Genomic DNA, 19,688 nt, shown 5'->3' on the forward strand with positions numbered 1-19,688 from the left:
CAACGGTCTCAAAACCATGGCAGTCCACCTCCTCAGTGAGTGTTGAGTGGTAAAATGAAAGTAATCATACATTGCACAGTTTTATGTGGTGCTGTAAGCATGAATTTTCTGAAGAAAAGTATAGAATTGTTACTGCTTTTTATTTTATGAAGTTATGAATTATTATAGTAGAAGTACAAAAAATTAAAGCTTTTTTTCTATTTCCTTCCTTTTTTTATTTTTATGAAGGTTTTACGAGTTGCTTGTGAAGGTTACGGGTTTGCTTGTTAAGGTTACACGTTGGTTGTGAATGTTACGCGTTGATTGTTAAGGTTACGGGTTGGTTGTTAAGGTTACGGGTTGGTTGTTAAGCTTAATCTTCACAATCAACGCGTAACCTTAACAAGCAAACCGTAACCTTAACAAGCAACACGTAACCTTAACAAGCAACCCGTAATCTTAACAACCCGTAACCTTAACAACCGTAACCTTATCTGCAAATAGAAAAGATAACTATCATTGGGTACATGTATATTAAACGTGAAGAAAGAAAATACCGTTGATGCAAGAGAGAAGAGGCATTCTTTTTCGAACAGGAAAACTTATTTTGAAGGGGGAAAATAAAAAAAGAAAAAGATCCCAAAAAGAAAACATGTGACAGGAAGAAACTCTGTTGCTAGTAAATCTAGATGCATTAGCTTCAGAAGCTACAAAGAAACATCAAGTTCGCACGTGTCATTACGAGATCAATTCAATCATTAGCCATCTCTCTGCTCTTCTTCGCTAGGTTGCGCTCCAGCTTGTGTGCATTCTGGTGTCCTCCAAGAGCTTGGGTGCTGTAAAAAGTCTGTCTGCAATAGTTACACGAGAAAACTCGTGCGTGCTCGGGACGAGGCCCAGACTGCAGGGACAGGTTAAGGTTGAGGTTCTGAGCTTCATGAAATATTCTCGGCGAGCAAAGGCCGAGGGGTCGAGCGAGGGGTCGAGCGGAGGCCGCGCTGGGATCGGCGGTGGACACGGAGGATCTCGGCGAGCGGAGGCGAGGGGTCGAGGCGTGAGACCGGAGAGGAGCTTCGGCCGCCACGAGGGTTGCAGAAGGGACGGAGGGGGCTAGGGCAAAAATGGTGGGGGAAGGAGGAGGGAGAGAGGAGGGATTGTATGGGGTTATTACGAATATAATATTAGAGAGAGAGAATGGGTATTATAGTCTTTACCTGTGTAAAATTCTTGGGCTTTGTGTTTTGGGGGCTCAGAGCATAGTTATTACGAATTTGGGGGTTTTTAGAGCGTTGAAAAAGTCTTGGGAGGGGGAAGCATATTTGTTACGAATTTGGGGGCTGAAAGCATTTTTCCCTAGATTTTAACTCAAAATGAACCTGACTTATTTTATAATAAGAAAATAAATAAAAATAATAATTTTGATATTTTAACCACGTGCGTTACACGTGCACAAGAACTAGTTTACGCATAATTATCAGTCCCGCGGTAATCCAAAGGAGGTAACAAAAATTGACGTGGCACATAAATATCTGCCTCCATCAAACTTTTTGCAGCATCTAATCACAGCTTGCCACGAATCTTACAGCTTAAACTGTCATCCACTGAAAAGCCTCTCTCCGTATTTTCGCCATAACCTCTGTCCAACTATTACACGCCGTCGACTCAGGCAAGCAGGAATTGCGAGAAAGCCCCTCCCTAATTTTCAATTCTCTTTCCTCCGCATCGCTCGCAGGGGTCCGATCACCGCTGGCGACCGCAGAGCGAAGCTCGTGGACAACAATGCCCACGGTTTGAAATGGGAGGACGAGGCGCGTTCGTTGACGGCGTCCGTCGCTTGTTCAAGCGCCGAGATCACAGCGTCTCCACTCATTTTAACGACCCCAAGCAAAATCGAGAAGAAGAAGAAGAAGAGAAGGAAGAAGAGCTTCGAGCTGTTGTCGACTACGACCTTACTGTTCTTACCTCTGTTAGGGTTCCCAAACGCACCTCAATGGCCGCTGATAAGAAGGTTCGATCGAGATCTTTTGATTTCTTTATTTATCTTTGTTTTGTTTTGTTTGTAAAGTTTGGGTTTTTTTTAAGAATCTGGATGATAAAGAGTTGACTTGATATTCTCTAGGATTTTCTATTTCTGTGATTTGGAGGTTAGCTGCAAGTTAGGATTTTGCAATTGTACTCTTAACACGTTCCTTTATTTTATTTTAGTAACTGTTTTATGATTTTTTTTCCCCTTCAACCATGTTTATCTGCTGGATTCAGTTTAATCTAATTGCGGACCATGTCCATTACATGTATAGTAAAAAAGTTTGTGCCTTTATTAGTAGGAGACTTGTTTGTGCTGGTTTAACTGGGGAAAGTATGAATATCTTTCTATTCAGTGCGGACTTTTGTGGATTCTTAAGATCCTTTGAGATGTTCTTCTTTGTTTTTATATTCTCATGGATGATACTTCAATGGATTATTGTTTTTATGTATTGGCGGTAAAGGAATATTTTCTTTTTTGAGAGGAAGATGGGGTCTCAAACTTGAGTTTATTAAGTGGAACATATGAAACTATGAAACACTATGCGTGCATTTTTACCATCCTTACCAAATGACCCATCGTGGCTCCTTCGGAAAAAGAAAATGTCGCTTTAGTTTTCTGCAAATATAAACCAAACGAGTTAAAATTTGTAATTTGAAAGAGTTCATTTTTTCCTCCCTGCCCCCAATAAAGGAAAGGGACTGCTGCTTCATAAATACATTTCTTGGAGCTGAAACCTTGACTTAATGACAAGTCCTTCAAATTAGAAGCAGAGAAAGCATAATTATTCTCAATCTATTGTCTGCATGATAATATGCTGACATTCTTCCACTAATCTCCTTTGGAAGTTCTTGGGTCTGCAACTGCAATTTTTGTTTCCCATTTTATTGTTTTTTTGTGCATGTATAGAAGCACATCTTTCTATCGCTTGATAAGGAATCCCTGCTTCCCTGCTAACTCTGTTATTATGTGATCCATCACAACCCGTTTCATCCCCACAGTTTCTTGGGGTGTGGACTTGGCACTAACCAAAGTAGATTCGAACCCAAACAGACAACTAAGTTGTAGTCAACCTTGCCATCAAACCTCTAATGTCGGCTTAATTGAGATATCCCCAATCATCTCATTATTGGGTTACTTAGTATTTTATTCTTTCTCACACTTCAAAATAATGTCAGCGTTTCTTTGGAAGGTCTCTATGTTAATAATAACAAAGAAAATTTAGTTTTTACATACATTTGCACCTGTTGGTATATAATAACTGATTTTGGAAGATGACTGGGAAGAGTTGAAATTGAGTAGTTTATCTATGCTGGGGTGTGCTATATTGAATCTCGTTTTCTTCTTTTGTTTTGGGAATTAACTAGCTTTAATCTTTAAACTTAACAGAGCACAAATGAGGCAGACTTCTTCACTGAATACGGAGAAGCAAGCCGATACCATATACAGGAGGTGGTTGGCAAAGGAAGTTATGGGGTAGTTGGGGCTGCAGTGGATACCCACACTGGAGAGAAGGTGGCAATTAAAAAGATAAATGATGTCTTCGAGCATGTTTCAGACGCCACTCGCATCCTAAGAGAGATCAAGTTGCTTAGGTTGCTCCGTCACCCTGATCTTGTAGAAATTAAGCATATAATGCTTCCCCCCTCTCGGAGAGAATTTAGAGATATTTATGTTGTTTTTGAGTTGATGGAATCTGACCTTCATCAAGTTATAAAGGCAAATGATGATCTCACACCTGAACATCACCAGTTTTTCCTCTACCAGCTTCTGCGAGCTATGAAATATATTCATTCTGGTGAATGCCTTTTTTTCCCGCTGTCCTTGCAGGGAAGTATTTTTCTTTTTAACAATTCATTGATTGCTGATTACATGTTTTTGTTGTTCTTCAGCTAATGTTTTTCATCGAGATTTGAAGCCAAAGAATATCCTTGCAAATGCGGACTGCAAATTGAAAGTTTGTGACTTTGGTCTTGCTCGTGTTTCATTCGATGACGCACCATCAGCTATATTTTGGACAGTATGTAGTTTTTCCTCTGAGCAATAGTTTTGTTTTAAGTTGAAATTTTTTGATATCCTAATGCTGGTTTTATTTGTTTACTGGATGGTTGTCACTTGGTGGGGTAAGGTGATCTCAGGTCTTATGTCTTTCATTCTACTTCAATGCTTTAACAAACACATGATATGTCTCCTAAAAAAAGGAAGCAGCAGATGATATATGATAGCCCTGAAATCTCCCTAAAAAATAATTGTATTAACTTACGTTCTCTTTGTTTTTGCATTATAGGATTATGTGGCAACACGATGGTACCGTGCTCCGGAACTATGTGGCTCTTTTTTCTCGAAGGTAATACTATACACAACATTTAGTCTTTTTATTGAGCTCAAAAAGTATTTGCTTTCTCTTTTCTATTACTTCGTCGTTCTTCGTCTTCTTGTGCATCTTTCTATGTTTAGGATACTTACTGTGCACCCTCTATCATTGTTGAGGATTACTTCTTAAAACAAAGGGCATTTGCAGTTAATTGAAGGAAAGCATCAACTCAAAATTCTATAAAGAAGGCAATGCTGGAGCTTTAGGTGGCATGGGCTGTGAATTTTCTCTTCTATCACATATGCTATGTCAAGAAGCCTTAAAAACTGATTTGGAACTCTTAGCGTGAAAGTTGAAACATCAATAATAGTTTAGAGATATAAAAAGACTGAACTCTGAGCTTGTCTGTTATTATCCATCTCATGTGCTTGATGATTTCTTTTTGAGCTATGAAGCCTAAAATTGAAGCATTAGCTGCATGACACGGTGTGTAATTGTGCATGCTTGCATGTCTGCCTGTGAGAAAGGAGATGGCAAGTATTTCTCTATGTATTCATAGACTAACCTTTTTTATTGGTGCAGTAGAGATACATTACTCACTGTGTGAGAGTGGATATTTATTAACAATGAAAAACAACATTATTGAACTGCTTCTACATCACAACAAATTGTGGCAACAAACCCTCTTTGGTTGAGACTTATTTTACCCTTTTAGTCTTTGGTGACAACAATGTTCAACAGATTACCATACGACAGTAATATACTATCAATATTTTAAAAGCAAAAGGTGAGGTCTAGGCGATGAGGTCCTATGTTGCTTGAGGCGATGGGTGCCAAAAAAGGGCGAACGCTTGAGTGAACCAAGGTGATAGATATTCAAAAAATTCATAAATATTATAAATAATATGCAAATATCAATAGATAGCAACAAGACAAATTAAGCAATGCCAAAATTTCAAAGTCACAAATCTAATAATTTACAAACCATCAAAAAATAGTAGTAAGTAACAAATACTGAATTGTAATATTAACTAGGCCTGCTAAACATATTATTAAGCAGCAAACTTTGAATTTTAAGGTTCAAATTGTGGCATGTCCTCAAAATGATATGGGTAATAAAGTACATTACTACAAGAAACGTACAAAATCAACCAAGAAAAATGAAACACAGAAATTCAATAATAAAAACAACTTTATTTTGTCGAATACTTTTCACACCCTCAAAATTTTGAAAGAGAGACAAACATCATGCATCTTACATCACATGCCTTGGGCGAGCATCGCGCCTGTGGCACCAAGGCAAGATTATGAGGCTCTAAGGCGAGCTCTTGGGGTGCTCGCCTCAGTTACCTTCATTGCCTAGCAATACACAAGATACTAAGTTAGAAAATCACCTCGCCTGAGCGCCTGAGGTGCTAAGACACATTAAACGCTGTATACTATATGACAGTAACCTCTGGGTTATTATGTCTGTAGTAAGTTGTATCTGGCACACAAGACACAACTGCAAGCGTCACCTTTGCTTTAATTTAAATGACATGAAGCATGTTCAAGTCTATTTCATCAAGAAAATAAATACTGAATTTAGGGTCAATAATGGATTTAGGAAACCAAAAAAGAATATGTAGAAGTGGCTATCATGATCCAGAAACACCAGAACTACAAGATATACACAAAACACAGTAAACCTCTGAGTTATTTTAAAATCCAAGTATGTGATCCTCTCCTTTATTTCGGTTACTAACTTCCAATTCAACAACTTCAATTTTCTTCTTCTAAAGTGTACCCATGTGTGAAACCATTGCTAGAAAATTCAATAAACCTGCAGGTCCTGCACAGTATACCAGAGTTGTCTTTGCAAAGAAAAGATTCTGTTGTCCTCTTTTCAAAGAATCAATTGTTTTTTCCTGTTAAATTTTCTGGAAGGGCAGTTATCTCATTCACATCCATGTCAGTTATCTTCCCATTATATGTTCCCATTCCTCATTTTGTCAATATTCCACGAAGAGCCAAGTATCGTGCATGCCCTCAGGCTCCTCAATTCATTGACAAACTGCCCCATTAAAAATGGTCCATTCATTAACTCCACACAGAATGGACCTGTCTAGTTTGTAGCCATAGGCAGTAGTTTATTTCATATCAGTTGCTTAAAATAGGTGATTCTCACTTATGAAACAGTGACCTTGCACAACAAGGGAATGTGGTAGTCTATCTGAAACAGTGGAAAGTCTTTAATGAAAATATCCATCACATGACTACCTCCATTTCTTATAATGAACTACTAGTCTCTTTTAGCGAGAAAGCACACAAATCTGGCAACTTGTTTGTCAACACATCCACTGGACTATAAATTATTGGCATTATTTTTTAGTTTGCTAAACACCATGTTATTTGGGAACAAAATGAACCTCGTTCTAGCAAACTATGGCCAAAGATGTTCACATTTTTAACCAACAGACTGTAAAAAATCAGCTAGTTTTTCCATCCACCATGCCAATAATAATGTGAATTTTTGGTTCCCATACATTTTGAAACTTACTTCCAAGTTTCTCAAACCTTTTAAATTAAACAAGCTTTAATTAAGAAATTGTAGATTGACATCTGTTTACTAGTATGTCATCCATTTAATGTTAGAGGGGGAAATGCAGAAAGAGAAAAGGTGATGTCATTGTTCTCATCTCTTTGCCACTTGTCACCACTTTCATCAAAGTCATAGTTCGTCTAAACCTTAAATCCTCAGAAACCTCCATAATCCCGATGATCCTCATTAGGAACTTAGAACATATGTTTAGAACATTTTCTCATAAAGTAGTTCAGACAGACATCATATGAATTAAGACATTATAAAACCTAGAATTATTTAGAAGGTTTGACACTCCTTTAGATAAAGTCCAGTGGGTTGAAACCTAGGTCAGAATCAGAAACATTTTTGGAAACACTGGAAGTAGTCCTCTCATTTTGGAGAAGATAAAAAAAAGCTCAGATTAAGCAAAGATGGGGTCAAATTTTCTATTAGTCAGATACATATCCTGCGAGTAGAGTTTTTAAAAGGTATGGTGGTCAACTTTTCTTTCCCTTTTCTTTTTCATAACAGGGTGCAGAGGGAGGGAGGAGAGAGGATGTAGGCGTGCTAGGCTGGTTGAGAAAGTGTAACCGCAGATTCTCTTCTTTCAATTTGGTTCTTTTAAGCCTTTTGCTAGAAGGGGGAGGCTGTTTCTTTAGTTTGTCCACTATCTAATCTTGAGATTACAAGATGATGTACTGTTTCTTAAATGTCTAAAATCTGCTATCTAATATGCAAAAACAAAATATCAGTTTCCCATTGCATTTGTTTGCTTTATTTGTTTGCATTTCAGTATCACACTTTTTATGGAAATCACAGTGCTAGCTTATAATCTCATTCTTTGCCTTTTTCTCCAGGTCCTGTCATACTTCCCATTAGACAATTAGTCAATCTTATATTGAATCATATTCTGACCATCACTGTACTTTTTTAGTGTAAAAAGTGTACATATCTCTTCCAGCGAGATCCAAGGCATGGGAATTTTTGGCTGAATGACTATATTTGTTTATTTTTAGGTCAATTTTTCTTTTGAGTAACACTCGATTGCAAAGTTGACAGTACAATAGAAGTATTTTGAATAAAGAGTTGCTATTGTCCTATGTAAAGATGTATATGTTTTGCATGGTAATTGATTTTATTCTTAGCATTAGGCAGATGCTTATCTACTTCTAAATTATACTTCACTGGGATGATCCCAATTGATTCTCCAGTAATTATTATTTTTGCAGTATACCCCTGCAATTGATATTTGGAGCATTGGATGCATATTTGCTGAAATGTTATTGGGGAAGCCTTTGTTTCCTGGTAAGAACGTGGTGCATCAGTTGGATCTCATGACTGATCTGCTTGGCACTCCACCTCCTGAAACAATTTCAAGGGTTGGTGTTCTTTATAGTTTCAGTCTATATTAGCAGTCTAGTTTCTTGGTAGTTTCTGTCCATGTTTAGGGTTACAGCTTTCATTCTCTTTTTATATGGCAAAGCGTGAGTTCTGCCTTTCCCATTTGCATTGCAAGTTTCTGATGTTTGCCTAACTGGATAACCAGCTGGAGTAGAAGATCTATGATAATTTCACCAATGAATAGGATTACTTAATACTGCACTCACATAAATCATTTCTTATTTACAACACTGATGTATACTTCAATTTTGTATGCATAAATATCGATATGTAATGCATTCTTTATACCATAGTCAAAATTTCTAAATTCGTATGTTGAAGGTATGGATCATACCTGTATATATACTAAGAGTGGACAAGCTAATGACAACCTGAAGGTAATGAAGAAATTCAGATTAACTAAAAATGAGAAGCCATATAGTTTGCAAGAGTAAATAATTAGTTAATTTCTTTTGCATAGATTTAAGAGAACATGTTGTTATGAAAGACCTCTACCCAAAATTGAAGGACAAAGTAAGAAGGAGAGTGTTAGGCTGTTAGCAATTCATGGATGAGCTCATGTTTCAGAGGGCAACAGAATTAGAAATATAATTTAATTTTAGGATGCTATCTTACCTCTATTAATGGATCTATGGATTAGGTCTAAAAGAAAATATGCGATCTCAATAATCTCGAGAATGTCTTGTTCTAGGGATAATTTGATTCTCAAACTAGGCTACTTTTAAATACTGTATTCACACCTGATAAAAAGAAACACACACACACACACACACACACACACACACACACACACATATTGCTATTTTAAATGTGTGCATTCTGAATATAATTCCTTTTTTTTTACAGATCCGAAATGAAAAAGCGAAAAGGTATTTAAATGGTATGCGCAAAAAGCCACCAATTCCGTTCTCGCGGAAGTTCCCTGACGCAGATCCCTTGGCTCTACGTCTACTCGAACGCCTTCTTGCATTTGATCCTAAAGATCGTCCTTCTGCAGAAGAGATAAGAATGCAAATCTAAAAAGTTCACATATGTTTTAAACTAATTTGTGATGACAGGTTGCTTAATTGTATGTACATGTGTATCCTGATAGTTGTAATTTTCTTTTTTCTGTCTTTCAGGCACTAGGTGATCCATACTTTAAAGGTTTGGCTAATGTAGACCGTGAACCATCAACGCAGCCTATTTCCAAACTTGAATTTGAATTTGAAAGGAGACGATTGGCAAAAGATGATGTGCGGGAGTTAATTTATCGTGAGGTACAAATGCACACCTCATACGTTTCTTTTTAATAGCTTAGTTGCCTTTGTCAACTTATTTGCGAGGACTGAATTTTCTAGAAGCAAACAGATATTAGAGTATCATCCACAGATGCTTCAGGAATATCTTCGTGGTGGAGAGCAGACTAGCTTTATGTATCCAAGGTAACGCATCCATCATTATATCTCACTGACGGGTATGGGTGCGGAATTTTTGTTCTCCGTGTTAAGTATAGGTGTCAAGTATCAGAATTAGGAGTCATATTGTGTATATATACACATCACTATCTTTAGGTGCTGTTTTAAAATGTGATGAATCAAAATATGTTTCTCCTTATAAGATGATATCTTCAATTGTATAAATTTGAATAACATAGTCTGTTGCACCATATAATTTTATTTTTTCATAAAATTTGGCTGACTGGTGTTGAACTTATTGGGAATTTAAGATAACAAATGAACTAATTTTAGTCGGAAAAACATAAAAAACACATGAATTGTAAGATTTGGGATTACTCCCCAAGTTATTGTACTAATAGTGGAATTCTAGTAGATAGGTATTACACTTGTATGGGTGTCTGGATATCCAACACACTGACTTCAGACACAGAATAATCCAGGAGACATATCCTCTGTTGATCTGTTATCTTTTGTTTACCTGGCCTGATATCAGGAACTGTTCTATACACTGTGCTTTAGCTTTAAGTTCACCCTCATACAGTTCACAAATTTTGTGGCAACCTTGCACACGCACCCATGTATGCATGCACAAAAGATTTGTAGAAGAAAAAATATCAATGGCGGAATGAATACATAATTTTGATCTTCCATAAAGCTTGGATGATTTGAAGGGAGGTTCAATACTACTATAAGTGGGTTGATGTTAGGGTAACTGAGTTTTCCTACCGTTCTCCTCCATATTGTTTGATCTGGATTCCTGGGTTGTATTCACTATTTAGTGGGTTAATCGTATTTGGCTTTGTTTCCATTAGTATTCCCATTGATATGGAGCATTTTATTTCAAAGCCAACCTGGGGAAAGATGAGGATTGTGGTGGTGATGATTATGATATCCACTGCTGCCTCACCTTTCCTCTCCCGGTGCATCTATTATCCTGGTCTTGGTTGGCCTCAGATATGAGGGGGATAAGTGGAATTTAAATGTCTTTTCATAATATTGGTATTTTTGATAGGATGCAGGGCATAAGGGATTAAAAGAGAAGATTGGTGGGGATGCTAGGTAATTTCTTTAACAGTGTAGTCAAAGAATTTAGGTTTCAGCATGGCCAGCAGCATGCTAGGTTATTAAGAGGATGGAATACTAAATTTCTTAATAGGTGAAGTTCATGGGGGCTGGAGATTGTTAATGCTTCTGGAAGCAATTTAGTGTCTGTAGGCACATGGAGGAAGCCATGATCATGTTGGTAGTGGTCAGATGCAAATGGATTTGATTAGGAATATGAGTCTTCATATTTCTCCTGAGTCATGGATCCCAATTTTAATTTTTCTTTTGTCTTATATATTTTCAGTTACCTGTTTAGATTGTGAAAATAGGCGGGAGTCTCTACAAAGGGATGTTAAGGCATTTTATAAGTTCAAATTTGAAGCTTCTTAACTCACGTGTTATCCTCCTAGTCCTAGGATGTGGGTTCAAACTTCAAAATTATTATCTGGTGGGTAAAGAATATTTTGAGGGAATACATGTAATCCTATAAGTGTTCCAAAAATAATTTAGTCCTCTACTATCTTTCCTGAGCTTGAGAAGAAGGCATTTTAGAGAAGTAGGGCCTAACTATATCCATGCTTGTCGGGAACTTAATTATAGAAGATGATGCAGCAAGATGTAGTCAGCTTGATGAGAGATCTTATTGCTTTAATTTGAGGTAATTTTTGTCCAACTCATTGTGTTGAAGTTATTGGCTACATGGTTGACAACAGTTTTACCTCAGGTGCACTGAGGTGATCGCCTCGAGGGCTGAGCATTGCGAGACACTGCAACTGTGCTCTGCATTAGGTGCAGGGTGCATCACGTAAGTGAGGTGCTTGCCTTGTTGCGCCTCGTGCCTTGATGCATTTCGGTTGGCTCAATGCTCCTCACCATTCTTTTATTACTGCAACTACATCCTCTTGTTCCTTCTCTTCCACCTGTTATTTTGCCTGTCTTTCCTCCCTCTCTTCTCCTCTTAGCCAAATCCTTGTCTATTCCCTCATCTTTTCTCATTGTTTCCCTCTTTCTTATTCGTACTACTTCTATATCTGGAACATAGATTGTGAAATCATAATTTATTATGCTAGATATTACAACATCAGCAATTATTAATAATATATAATTTGATTATGTGTCTGTTTTTTAAGTTGAGTTGTGTGGGAAGCATCTTGAATTGAGGTCTGGATATGTAATGCTAGATGTTCTGCTTAGAATGTTAGTTCCTGGATGCAGGTTTCATAGCAGAAGTTATTTTATATTTTATACTGTGATTAATTACTGGAAACATGGACAGTTAAGAGTTAAATTAATTAAGGCCCTATTTTGTGATTTGGTAGGTGACATTATTTCTCTTGACAACTTTTTTTATCAGAATTCATATACATGTTGCTCTTTTAGTTTGATACCTTTTAGTTTGATATATGTATCAAAAGAATTGTTTGTGGCATGCTCCTCGCTCGCATTGCCTTGCACCTTGTGCATAGTGTGCGCAGGGGGACTTTGCGCTCTGCATTGTGCCTTGCGTCTTGGTAACAATGGACGAGCACATGAAGCATAGTCTCTTTGAGAACGAAGACCTTGTCCCACTTTCTAAGTTAAAACAACTTTCCATGTAACATTATACTCATCCTGTCATCTTTTTCATAAAGTAGATTTATATCTATCTATTTCCTTATTCTGAACACATTGACTTTAGACTGTACTGTTAGATCATACTGAATATTTGCACTTACTAATATTCTTTTGTAGCGGCGTTGATCGTTTTAAGCGACAATTTGCTCATCTTGAGGAGCATGCTGGCAAAGGAGAAAGAAAGACTCCAGTTTTGCAGACACATGCCTCTTTGCCTAGGTAATAAAATATATCAAAACTGATGAGGGCTTGTTACTGAATATTCAATGTAGTCACCAGCTTTTGGCTAAAAATTGACCCATCTAACTCGCTTGTTTCACTTGTTTAACTGGAGTTTCTTTTAACTGGTTGGTTGTACTCAGAGTTCCATTAGTTTGACATGGCTTGTTATCTAAAATTAGCATGTCTGCTTGAAAGTCAGTTTTTATTATCCACTAAAAACCAATGCTTCGTAATAGTTTTTTGGGGAAATTTCTTTTGTATTAGATATATCCCCATCTTCTGCGCAGAAGAGAACCTAACATGTTTTGAGTCTTTTAACACTTAATGAACAGGGCCCAACTGACATGCACCCATAGTAAAGGTGCATATCTTACGTGCTTGTAAAAGTTAATAAATTCATATAAATATGTTTTAGTTGAATTTAGATGTTATCAAATTTTAATCAGTCTGTTGCCTGTTGTAGAGTATAAATACTCACCGTATCCAACCAAGGGGTTGCTAGAATACATAAGCTCCTGGGTTATGTTGAATCCCATTAGGTAGCAATTTTGAAACTGGGTATGCCGGGGGAATAAGGCATTGACTAGATGTCAGATTGAAAAATTCTGATTTACAGTTTGATCTTCATCAGGTAGCTAGTTACTTTATAGTCAACTGACAATAACCGTCTGTTAAGCATAGTATATACTAATTCTCGGCTACATTTTCAAAGTTAAGTTTCGTTAACGTGTGCTAATTTTCTTTCTTCTTGTTAAGGGAGAGGGTAATTGTATCTAAAGATGAAGCCTCTGAAGCTTCTGCTGCTCCCATTTCTGGAAGTTCTCTGAAGACACAGCAAGGGGAAGGTTCAGTAAATCTGCAGGATACAGAAAGTGGTATAAACAGACCAAATTGTAGTTTGTTGAAGAGTGCTAGCATCAGCGCTTCCCAGTGTGTAGTTGTCAAAGGAGAACAGGAGAATGGAGTAAGTATACATCAAAATACCGACCTTTCAAATTTATGCAGGAAAAACAAATATTTTTTCTTATTGCTTAGAACCTTCATTCGTGTTTACATTTTCTTTAGGGATTTAAAAAAAAGACATTTTTTGCTATTTAATTAGAAAAATCGACCATTTTGCTAATTATTTAGCAAAATCAACCTCTTTTTGGCCAAAGGCCAAAAAAATGTCAATTTTAAAAAATAGCCTGCTCGAAACATACGGGACTAGTAGTCTGTTCTAAAACCAGAAACAAAACATACGGAACTACTAGTCCCGTATGTTTTGTTTCTGCTTTACAAATCGTACGTTTTTTTCTTACTTTCCCAATCCTGCGTGAACCGCCACGGTAACCGTACCTACCCTTCATCCGCGGGGCCACCCATGTGACTCCACTCCCCACCGACACAAGCTGTCTTCAAATCATACGGGACTACTAGTCCCGTATGTTTTGTTTGTGGTTTTAGAACATACGGGACTACTAGTCCCATATGTTTCGAGCATGCTGTTTTTTAAAATCAACATCTTTTTGGCCAACAGGCCAAAAAGATGTCGATTTTTGCTAAATAATTAGCAAAATGGTCGATTTTGCTAATTATTTAGCAAAAAATGGTCTTTTTTAAAAAAATCCCCTTTATTTTATACTGTGTATTAGCCTTACCCTAGTGATGTTATATATTTTCCTCTGATGTTATGTATATACAGTTGTTGCTATATTTTTCTTGCTTCTGCTTCATTCTTGTTTTTTCCATAACTAGAAGTTCCGATGTTTTCGTTTATGAGGTTGATATACACTACCATGTTTATAGTTTCTGGCTTTTGAACTTGGAATTGAAGTTAAAGTATGTTGCTTTGATTTTTTGGCAACTTTGTTGAATTAGGCACCCTGTAGGTTGCTGTTCTCAGAAGTTATTAGGAGGATCGAGGATTATAGTTTTATATTATTTCTACCATGCCTCTGCAAGTTGAGCATCCCTTTTTTATGGGTCGAAACATGGACTCATGCAGCGGTGTCAATTTATAGAAAATCCGTTTTAAATTTGTGGCCGGTGAGATATGAACCTTGGTTGCTTAGATACCATCTTAGCTCGCAAGATTCAAACACGGGTTGGCTCTGATACCATGTGAAAGTCCTTCTAACCATTATGACAAAACTTTGAAGTTATGATGACGATCGAGGATTATGGTTTTATGTTAATTCAATCTTCTTATTGACACTTATTACCACAAAATTTAAACCCCCTCAATAGAGTAGAGTTGGAAAATCCTTTCAATATGTTGGTTGAAGGCTTACCTCCTTGTCAGCTTACCATCACAAGGCAAATGATTCTACCAAAATATAGTGAACTGATAAACTCATGTTGTCTTAATGGATAAACAAAATTAGTATCATTCCACTTTAATATACTTTGCAATTCCTAGTTAGCTCTTGGTAAATTAAACAAGTTAATTTGATCCTTTTGCTGTGAGTCTGAAATCAATACTACATGATGCATCTATATTTTCTCCATCTTGAACTTTTGAAATGCTTTAGAGGTATATTCTTTTAGTTTAAAGCTTTTCTGAAAGCTCATAGGCTTCTAATTGCTTCTTTTCGTAAATTCGTTAAATTGCTAATGCAATTATGAAACTCTGGCGTGCTTCTCATTACAGGAAAATTCGTTATCAGAACAAACAGAAGAGGCGGTTGAGGGGTTGTCTCATAAGATAGCTTCATTACCCTGATAGCAATTACAGTTAAGTGTACTTTTTTGGATTGCTACAAGTATTCGCTGCTATCTGAATGCTCTCTCGACTTTATTGGCTTCAAAATAGTCTCAATAGTTTTGAGGCTCCGGATAGCATGCTGGAGTCAGCTGGCGAAATTTCTAAATGCAGCTATTGAGTTACTATTGTTATATTAGCTGAAAAAACTCATAGTGAGCCGGACTGCCCAAGTCCTAATGATCTTTTTGTATCTAGAGTATCTGATGACAGTGTTTCTGAAGAATTGATGCCCGTAATTGCTAAGAGCACGCGATTAATGTTTTCAGATAATAGATTCTTCAGTGCATTTGGTATCGATTTTTCATGTACCATTAGCATAAGATGCTTTAAATTGAAATTTCTTTGTTTATTTGGATATAGACAAATATGTTTGAGTTCGTGTTAGAATTGTAGTTTCACTCCATTCCCTATATGCAAATAATTCTGGAATCCAATATCATTTTCCTCTTAATTGTCAATCATCAATGCAAATCATGCGAAAGATATGTTGTCTGAGGTTACTGTGAGATTCTACCGCGTATACATACGCTCTCTTGAGGTCACAGCAGTTTGACACACATCCAAAGTTAATTTACGTTGACACATACTTCAAAGGAAGATATTTTAATTTTTTTTAGTACCCTTGCAGAATAGAAATTGCCAACTAAAGTGTAGAACGTAGATTTCCCTTTAAAAGGTTGTATACGACAAAAAGAATAAATTACACAAAAAAAATCTTCATCTATATCCTATCTTGAATTTCAAGAAATCCTCTTATTTAAAAAAGTTCATGGAAGACCTTCCAATATTAATTCTACAATAGAGTTTTTTTTCCTTCAAACATCTTTATAGACAATTGTCCTTGAGTAGACATCTAAAAATATGTTTGCACTTAAAATTTTACAGAGACTTGAATTTCATGCCGCTAAAACTAAGTCGAAATTGGTAAATAAATAAAAATTAGGTCAAAATGGTGAATAACTTTCTGAGAGGGTTTATTTTAAAAATTTATCCTTTTAATAGTCATAAAATGTGATTGACATTTTTGCGCAAAGCTTTCTTGATATACATGTTATAGATGAAGGGGTTTTCTTGTAAATATGCCCAAATAAAAAGGACAAACGCAGGTAATTTATGCGAGGGATTTTTTTTGTTTTCCGCAGAAAGGGGAGCATCGGCATTTTTATTTGTCACAAGAACAGATTTTCAAAATATACTCATTCAAAGTTTTAATCCCAAAAATCGACCCACTCCAAACTTTATTACCAAAATCGACCTACTTTCTCGTCACGTCAGCTTCGTGGATAAAAAATGAGTCGGTTTTTTTAATCGCAATCCTAATTAGTCGGGGTTGTCAACCCCGACTAATTAGGACTTCACCCGCTATACTTACGTAATTTGGTACCTAAACTAGTCGGGGTTCGAAACCCTGACAAATTTAGCGTTTGCAAAAATGGTCGGGGTTGGGAACCCCGACCATTTCGTGACGCCTAATTCAAAATGGTCACGGTTCCCAACCCCGACCATTTGGTATGGAAAATCTCACTCCTGCTAATACATATCAATCCACAAGTTTAACACCAACTCTTGGTACACATTTATTAATCCATAATTAATTTCAAACAGAAATAAACACATATATTTTCAAACGCAAATAAACACATACCAATCATAATCAATTTCAAACGTAACATTCAATTCACTTACTAAAAATCCATAATCAATTGGATACGTATCATTCAAACGTAACATTCAATTTCAAACATAAACATCGTATGAAGTATATCGAAATTTAACAAATATTTAGAACTCCCTTTCCTCTCCCTCTTCTTCCTCTCCCCCTTCCCCATTCACGTTCAACATGAGCTCGGATGATCTCAACGTCCGGTTGTGTGTGAACTTATGAGCGCATGACATCCTCGTTGACTTGAACCTGCTGCGAACATCCGATTTGAGCTTGCTGTGAGCCTCTAGCTTCATCATGTGCATGACTTGAGCCTGCTCTTGTGTGTCCTTGGACCCGTTGATGCTCGTACCCTAAGAGCGGACTGAATCTTTCCTATGATGCGAAGGAACGCGCTCCTCGCCCTGGCTCTGTAGTCGTTCTCAATACATCATGTGCAATAGAAGTAACTTCATCGAGTTCTTGTACCTATAAGATAAAAAGTGAAAGATGATTATTAGCAAGTGGAGATAATAAAATAATAGTCACAAAATAATTGTATATTTTGCCTATACACTTATCAACTCTCTCTCAACTAGACCTCTTGGTATGTACTCCTTAGGTGCTTTGTTCTCCAGAAATAACCATCGGCGAGTAATCCCCCAATATCACCGTAAGTACACATCTAGGTCAGGTGCGTCAGCCCTCTCCAGCACTACAGCCTCCTCCTTCAACTCCCAATTCTGAATGTAAGCATGACGAATTATTTCCCAACTTGCATGATGTGCTCCTTTTCGGGGATTTCGCTCTATTCTTTCTACAGGATCTAGAATATGTTATTTTAATCCAAATTGTCGGAGCACACGGTCAGACACGTGCATTTCGACAATCTCATAACATATAATCGAGACTCGAGCATGCCATATATCTTCACATTCTCTGCAAATATCTGGTAGTGAATTTACATATCAGTAAATTTACATATCAGTAACAAATAATGTATTGATTGAATATATTTAGATATTATGATTTTATACCTGTTCATCCTCCATTTGATCAAGCTCATTCTTGTAGAAGTTTTCGTGACCCTTTAGGGAGGTTTGCCAAGATCTGGAAACATTCCATCTATTTGATATATAAAGGGTTAGTATAAATTGAAATAAATGTATAAAATTATATGTAATCATATCTATTACAAACTAATATACCTCCATCCTAACGGAATCTAGCCATTGAGAGTGCGGGTCTCCCTCAAATCTGGTGTTCCCAAATGCGATCGCTCCCATGAGTCCATGACTATATCTGCAACAAAGTGTTGCGACCATTGAATTCTTTATTTTGCACGAGTGCCACTTTTGTCATCTCCTTATACAGATAATCTAACACTACACTCCCCCAGGATAACTCTCGACACTCCTCAAGATTCTCAAGAAGTGGCAACCATCTCACATGCACCGAGTCCTTAGTGGAATCCGGAAATAGAACAGTACCGATCATATGGAGCATATACGCATGTGCATTGCTCTTGATGATCTTATCAGTCACATCGATCGGTACATTCATATAATTATTCCGTAACCACTCAAGCTTGATCTTACCACCCTTCATAGTAGGAGCTTGACCCAGCAATTGTTCACACACTCCTATCCAGTTGAAGTCATCGGTACCCGTAACAGCATCTCCATCCACTCTGAGGCCAAGTAAAATCCCAACATTCTGCAATGTAATTGTCGACTCTCCTTGACGCAGGTGAAATGTATTTGTCTCGGACCTTCATCGTGAAAGAACCTTGGGGGGGGTGTATAGGGTAATGCTAATCTAATCTGATTACGATGCCAAATTAAAACTTATAAGGCAATATCCTAGCAATATGATATACAAAAATATATGCAAGGATATGCAATAAGACAATAGGCGATATAAATAACAAACACAAGATGTAAAGAAAAATAATGCGCCAAAGACAATAAAAAAACACAAGATATGATTACGGAGTTCGGTTAACCCTTGATCTACGTCTCCGCTCCTCACCTCGAGGAGATCTCCACTATCAATCAAGAACTAAACAAAATGTTTTTCAAAGTTCACCGATAACTTTTATAATGCACACAATGTCAATCACACAAACTACACTTCTCTAAGTGTTGAACTACCCGTGTCAACTATCTCAAGTGTTTGGAATTACAACCTCTCCCTAGGATTTACGACCAAATCACTCCACTTGGAATTAACCCTGGTCTTTCCCAACCACTCCTCTAAGTGTCCTTGTGTATTACAACGTGTTTTAACAATAAGTGTGAGTAAAGGATTTTGTTCTCTAAATAGATGAGAACGAAATATAAGTATCTCTCAATGAAACACTCTCACAACCCGATTTTACTTAATATGAAATACTAAAACTCAAGTGGATGTGTGTGTAAACAATGAGTAAAACAAAATCAAACACAAATTGTTTGCGATGGAAATAAATTTCAGTGTAGAATCCATTTACAATTGTTTATCGACTTATAATAGATTCGACGGAGTGAGCCTTTTTATAAGACTTCTCACTACAAAAGAAACAAATAGAGGACTTCCTAGAAACACATGCAGAAACTCATTATCGATCGCTGCTTGCGTAGGATCTTTGCCTGTGCCGGAGATGCTTTAGTCCGTGGACGATCGATTCACAGATCCCGGTTGATTGTGAAGAAAGCTCGGT

The 19,688-nt window shown here is 37.0% G+C and overlaps 1 protein-coding gene across 1 annotated transcript; it reads left to right on the forward strand.

Annotated features, from left to right (window-relative positions):
• Window positions 1-1,582: 1,582 nt before the first annotated feature.
• Window positions 1,583-15,729, forward strand: LOC109827780 (mitogen-activated protein kinase 16-like). The gene is made up of 11 exons (XM_020394795.1): window positions 1,583-1,987; window positions 3,392-3,800; window positions 3,895-4,022; window positions 4,290-4,349; window positions 8,109-8,258; window positions 9,127-9,282; window positions 9,402-9,539; window positions 9,631-9,704; window positions 12,495-12,596; window positions 13,356-13,563; window positions 15,232-15,729. Exons 1-11 carry the CDS (start codon window positions 1,775-1,777, stop codon window positions 15,301-15,303), a joined length of 1,710 nt encoding a protein of 569 aa, XP_020250384.1. The 5' UTR covers window positions 1,583-1,774; the 3' UTR covers window positions 15,304-15,729.
• Window positions 15,730-19,688: the final 3,959 nt, after the last annotated feature.

This window comes from Asparagus officinalis, unplaced genomic scaffold (genome assembly GCF_001876935.1).
Source record: "Asparagus officinalis unplaced genomic scaffold, Aspof.V1 AsparagusV1_Un432, whole genome shotgun sequence".
Lineage (NCBI taxonomy): Eukaryota > Viridiplantae > Streptophyta > Magnoliopsida > Asparagales > Asparagaceae > Asparagus > Asparagus officinalis.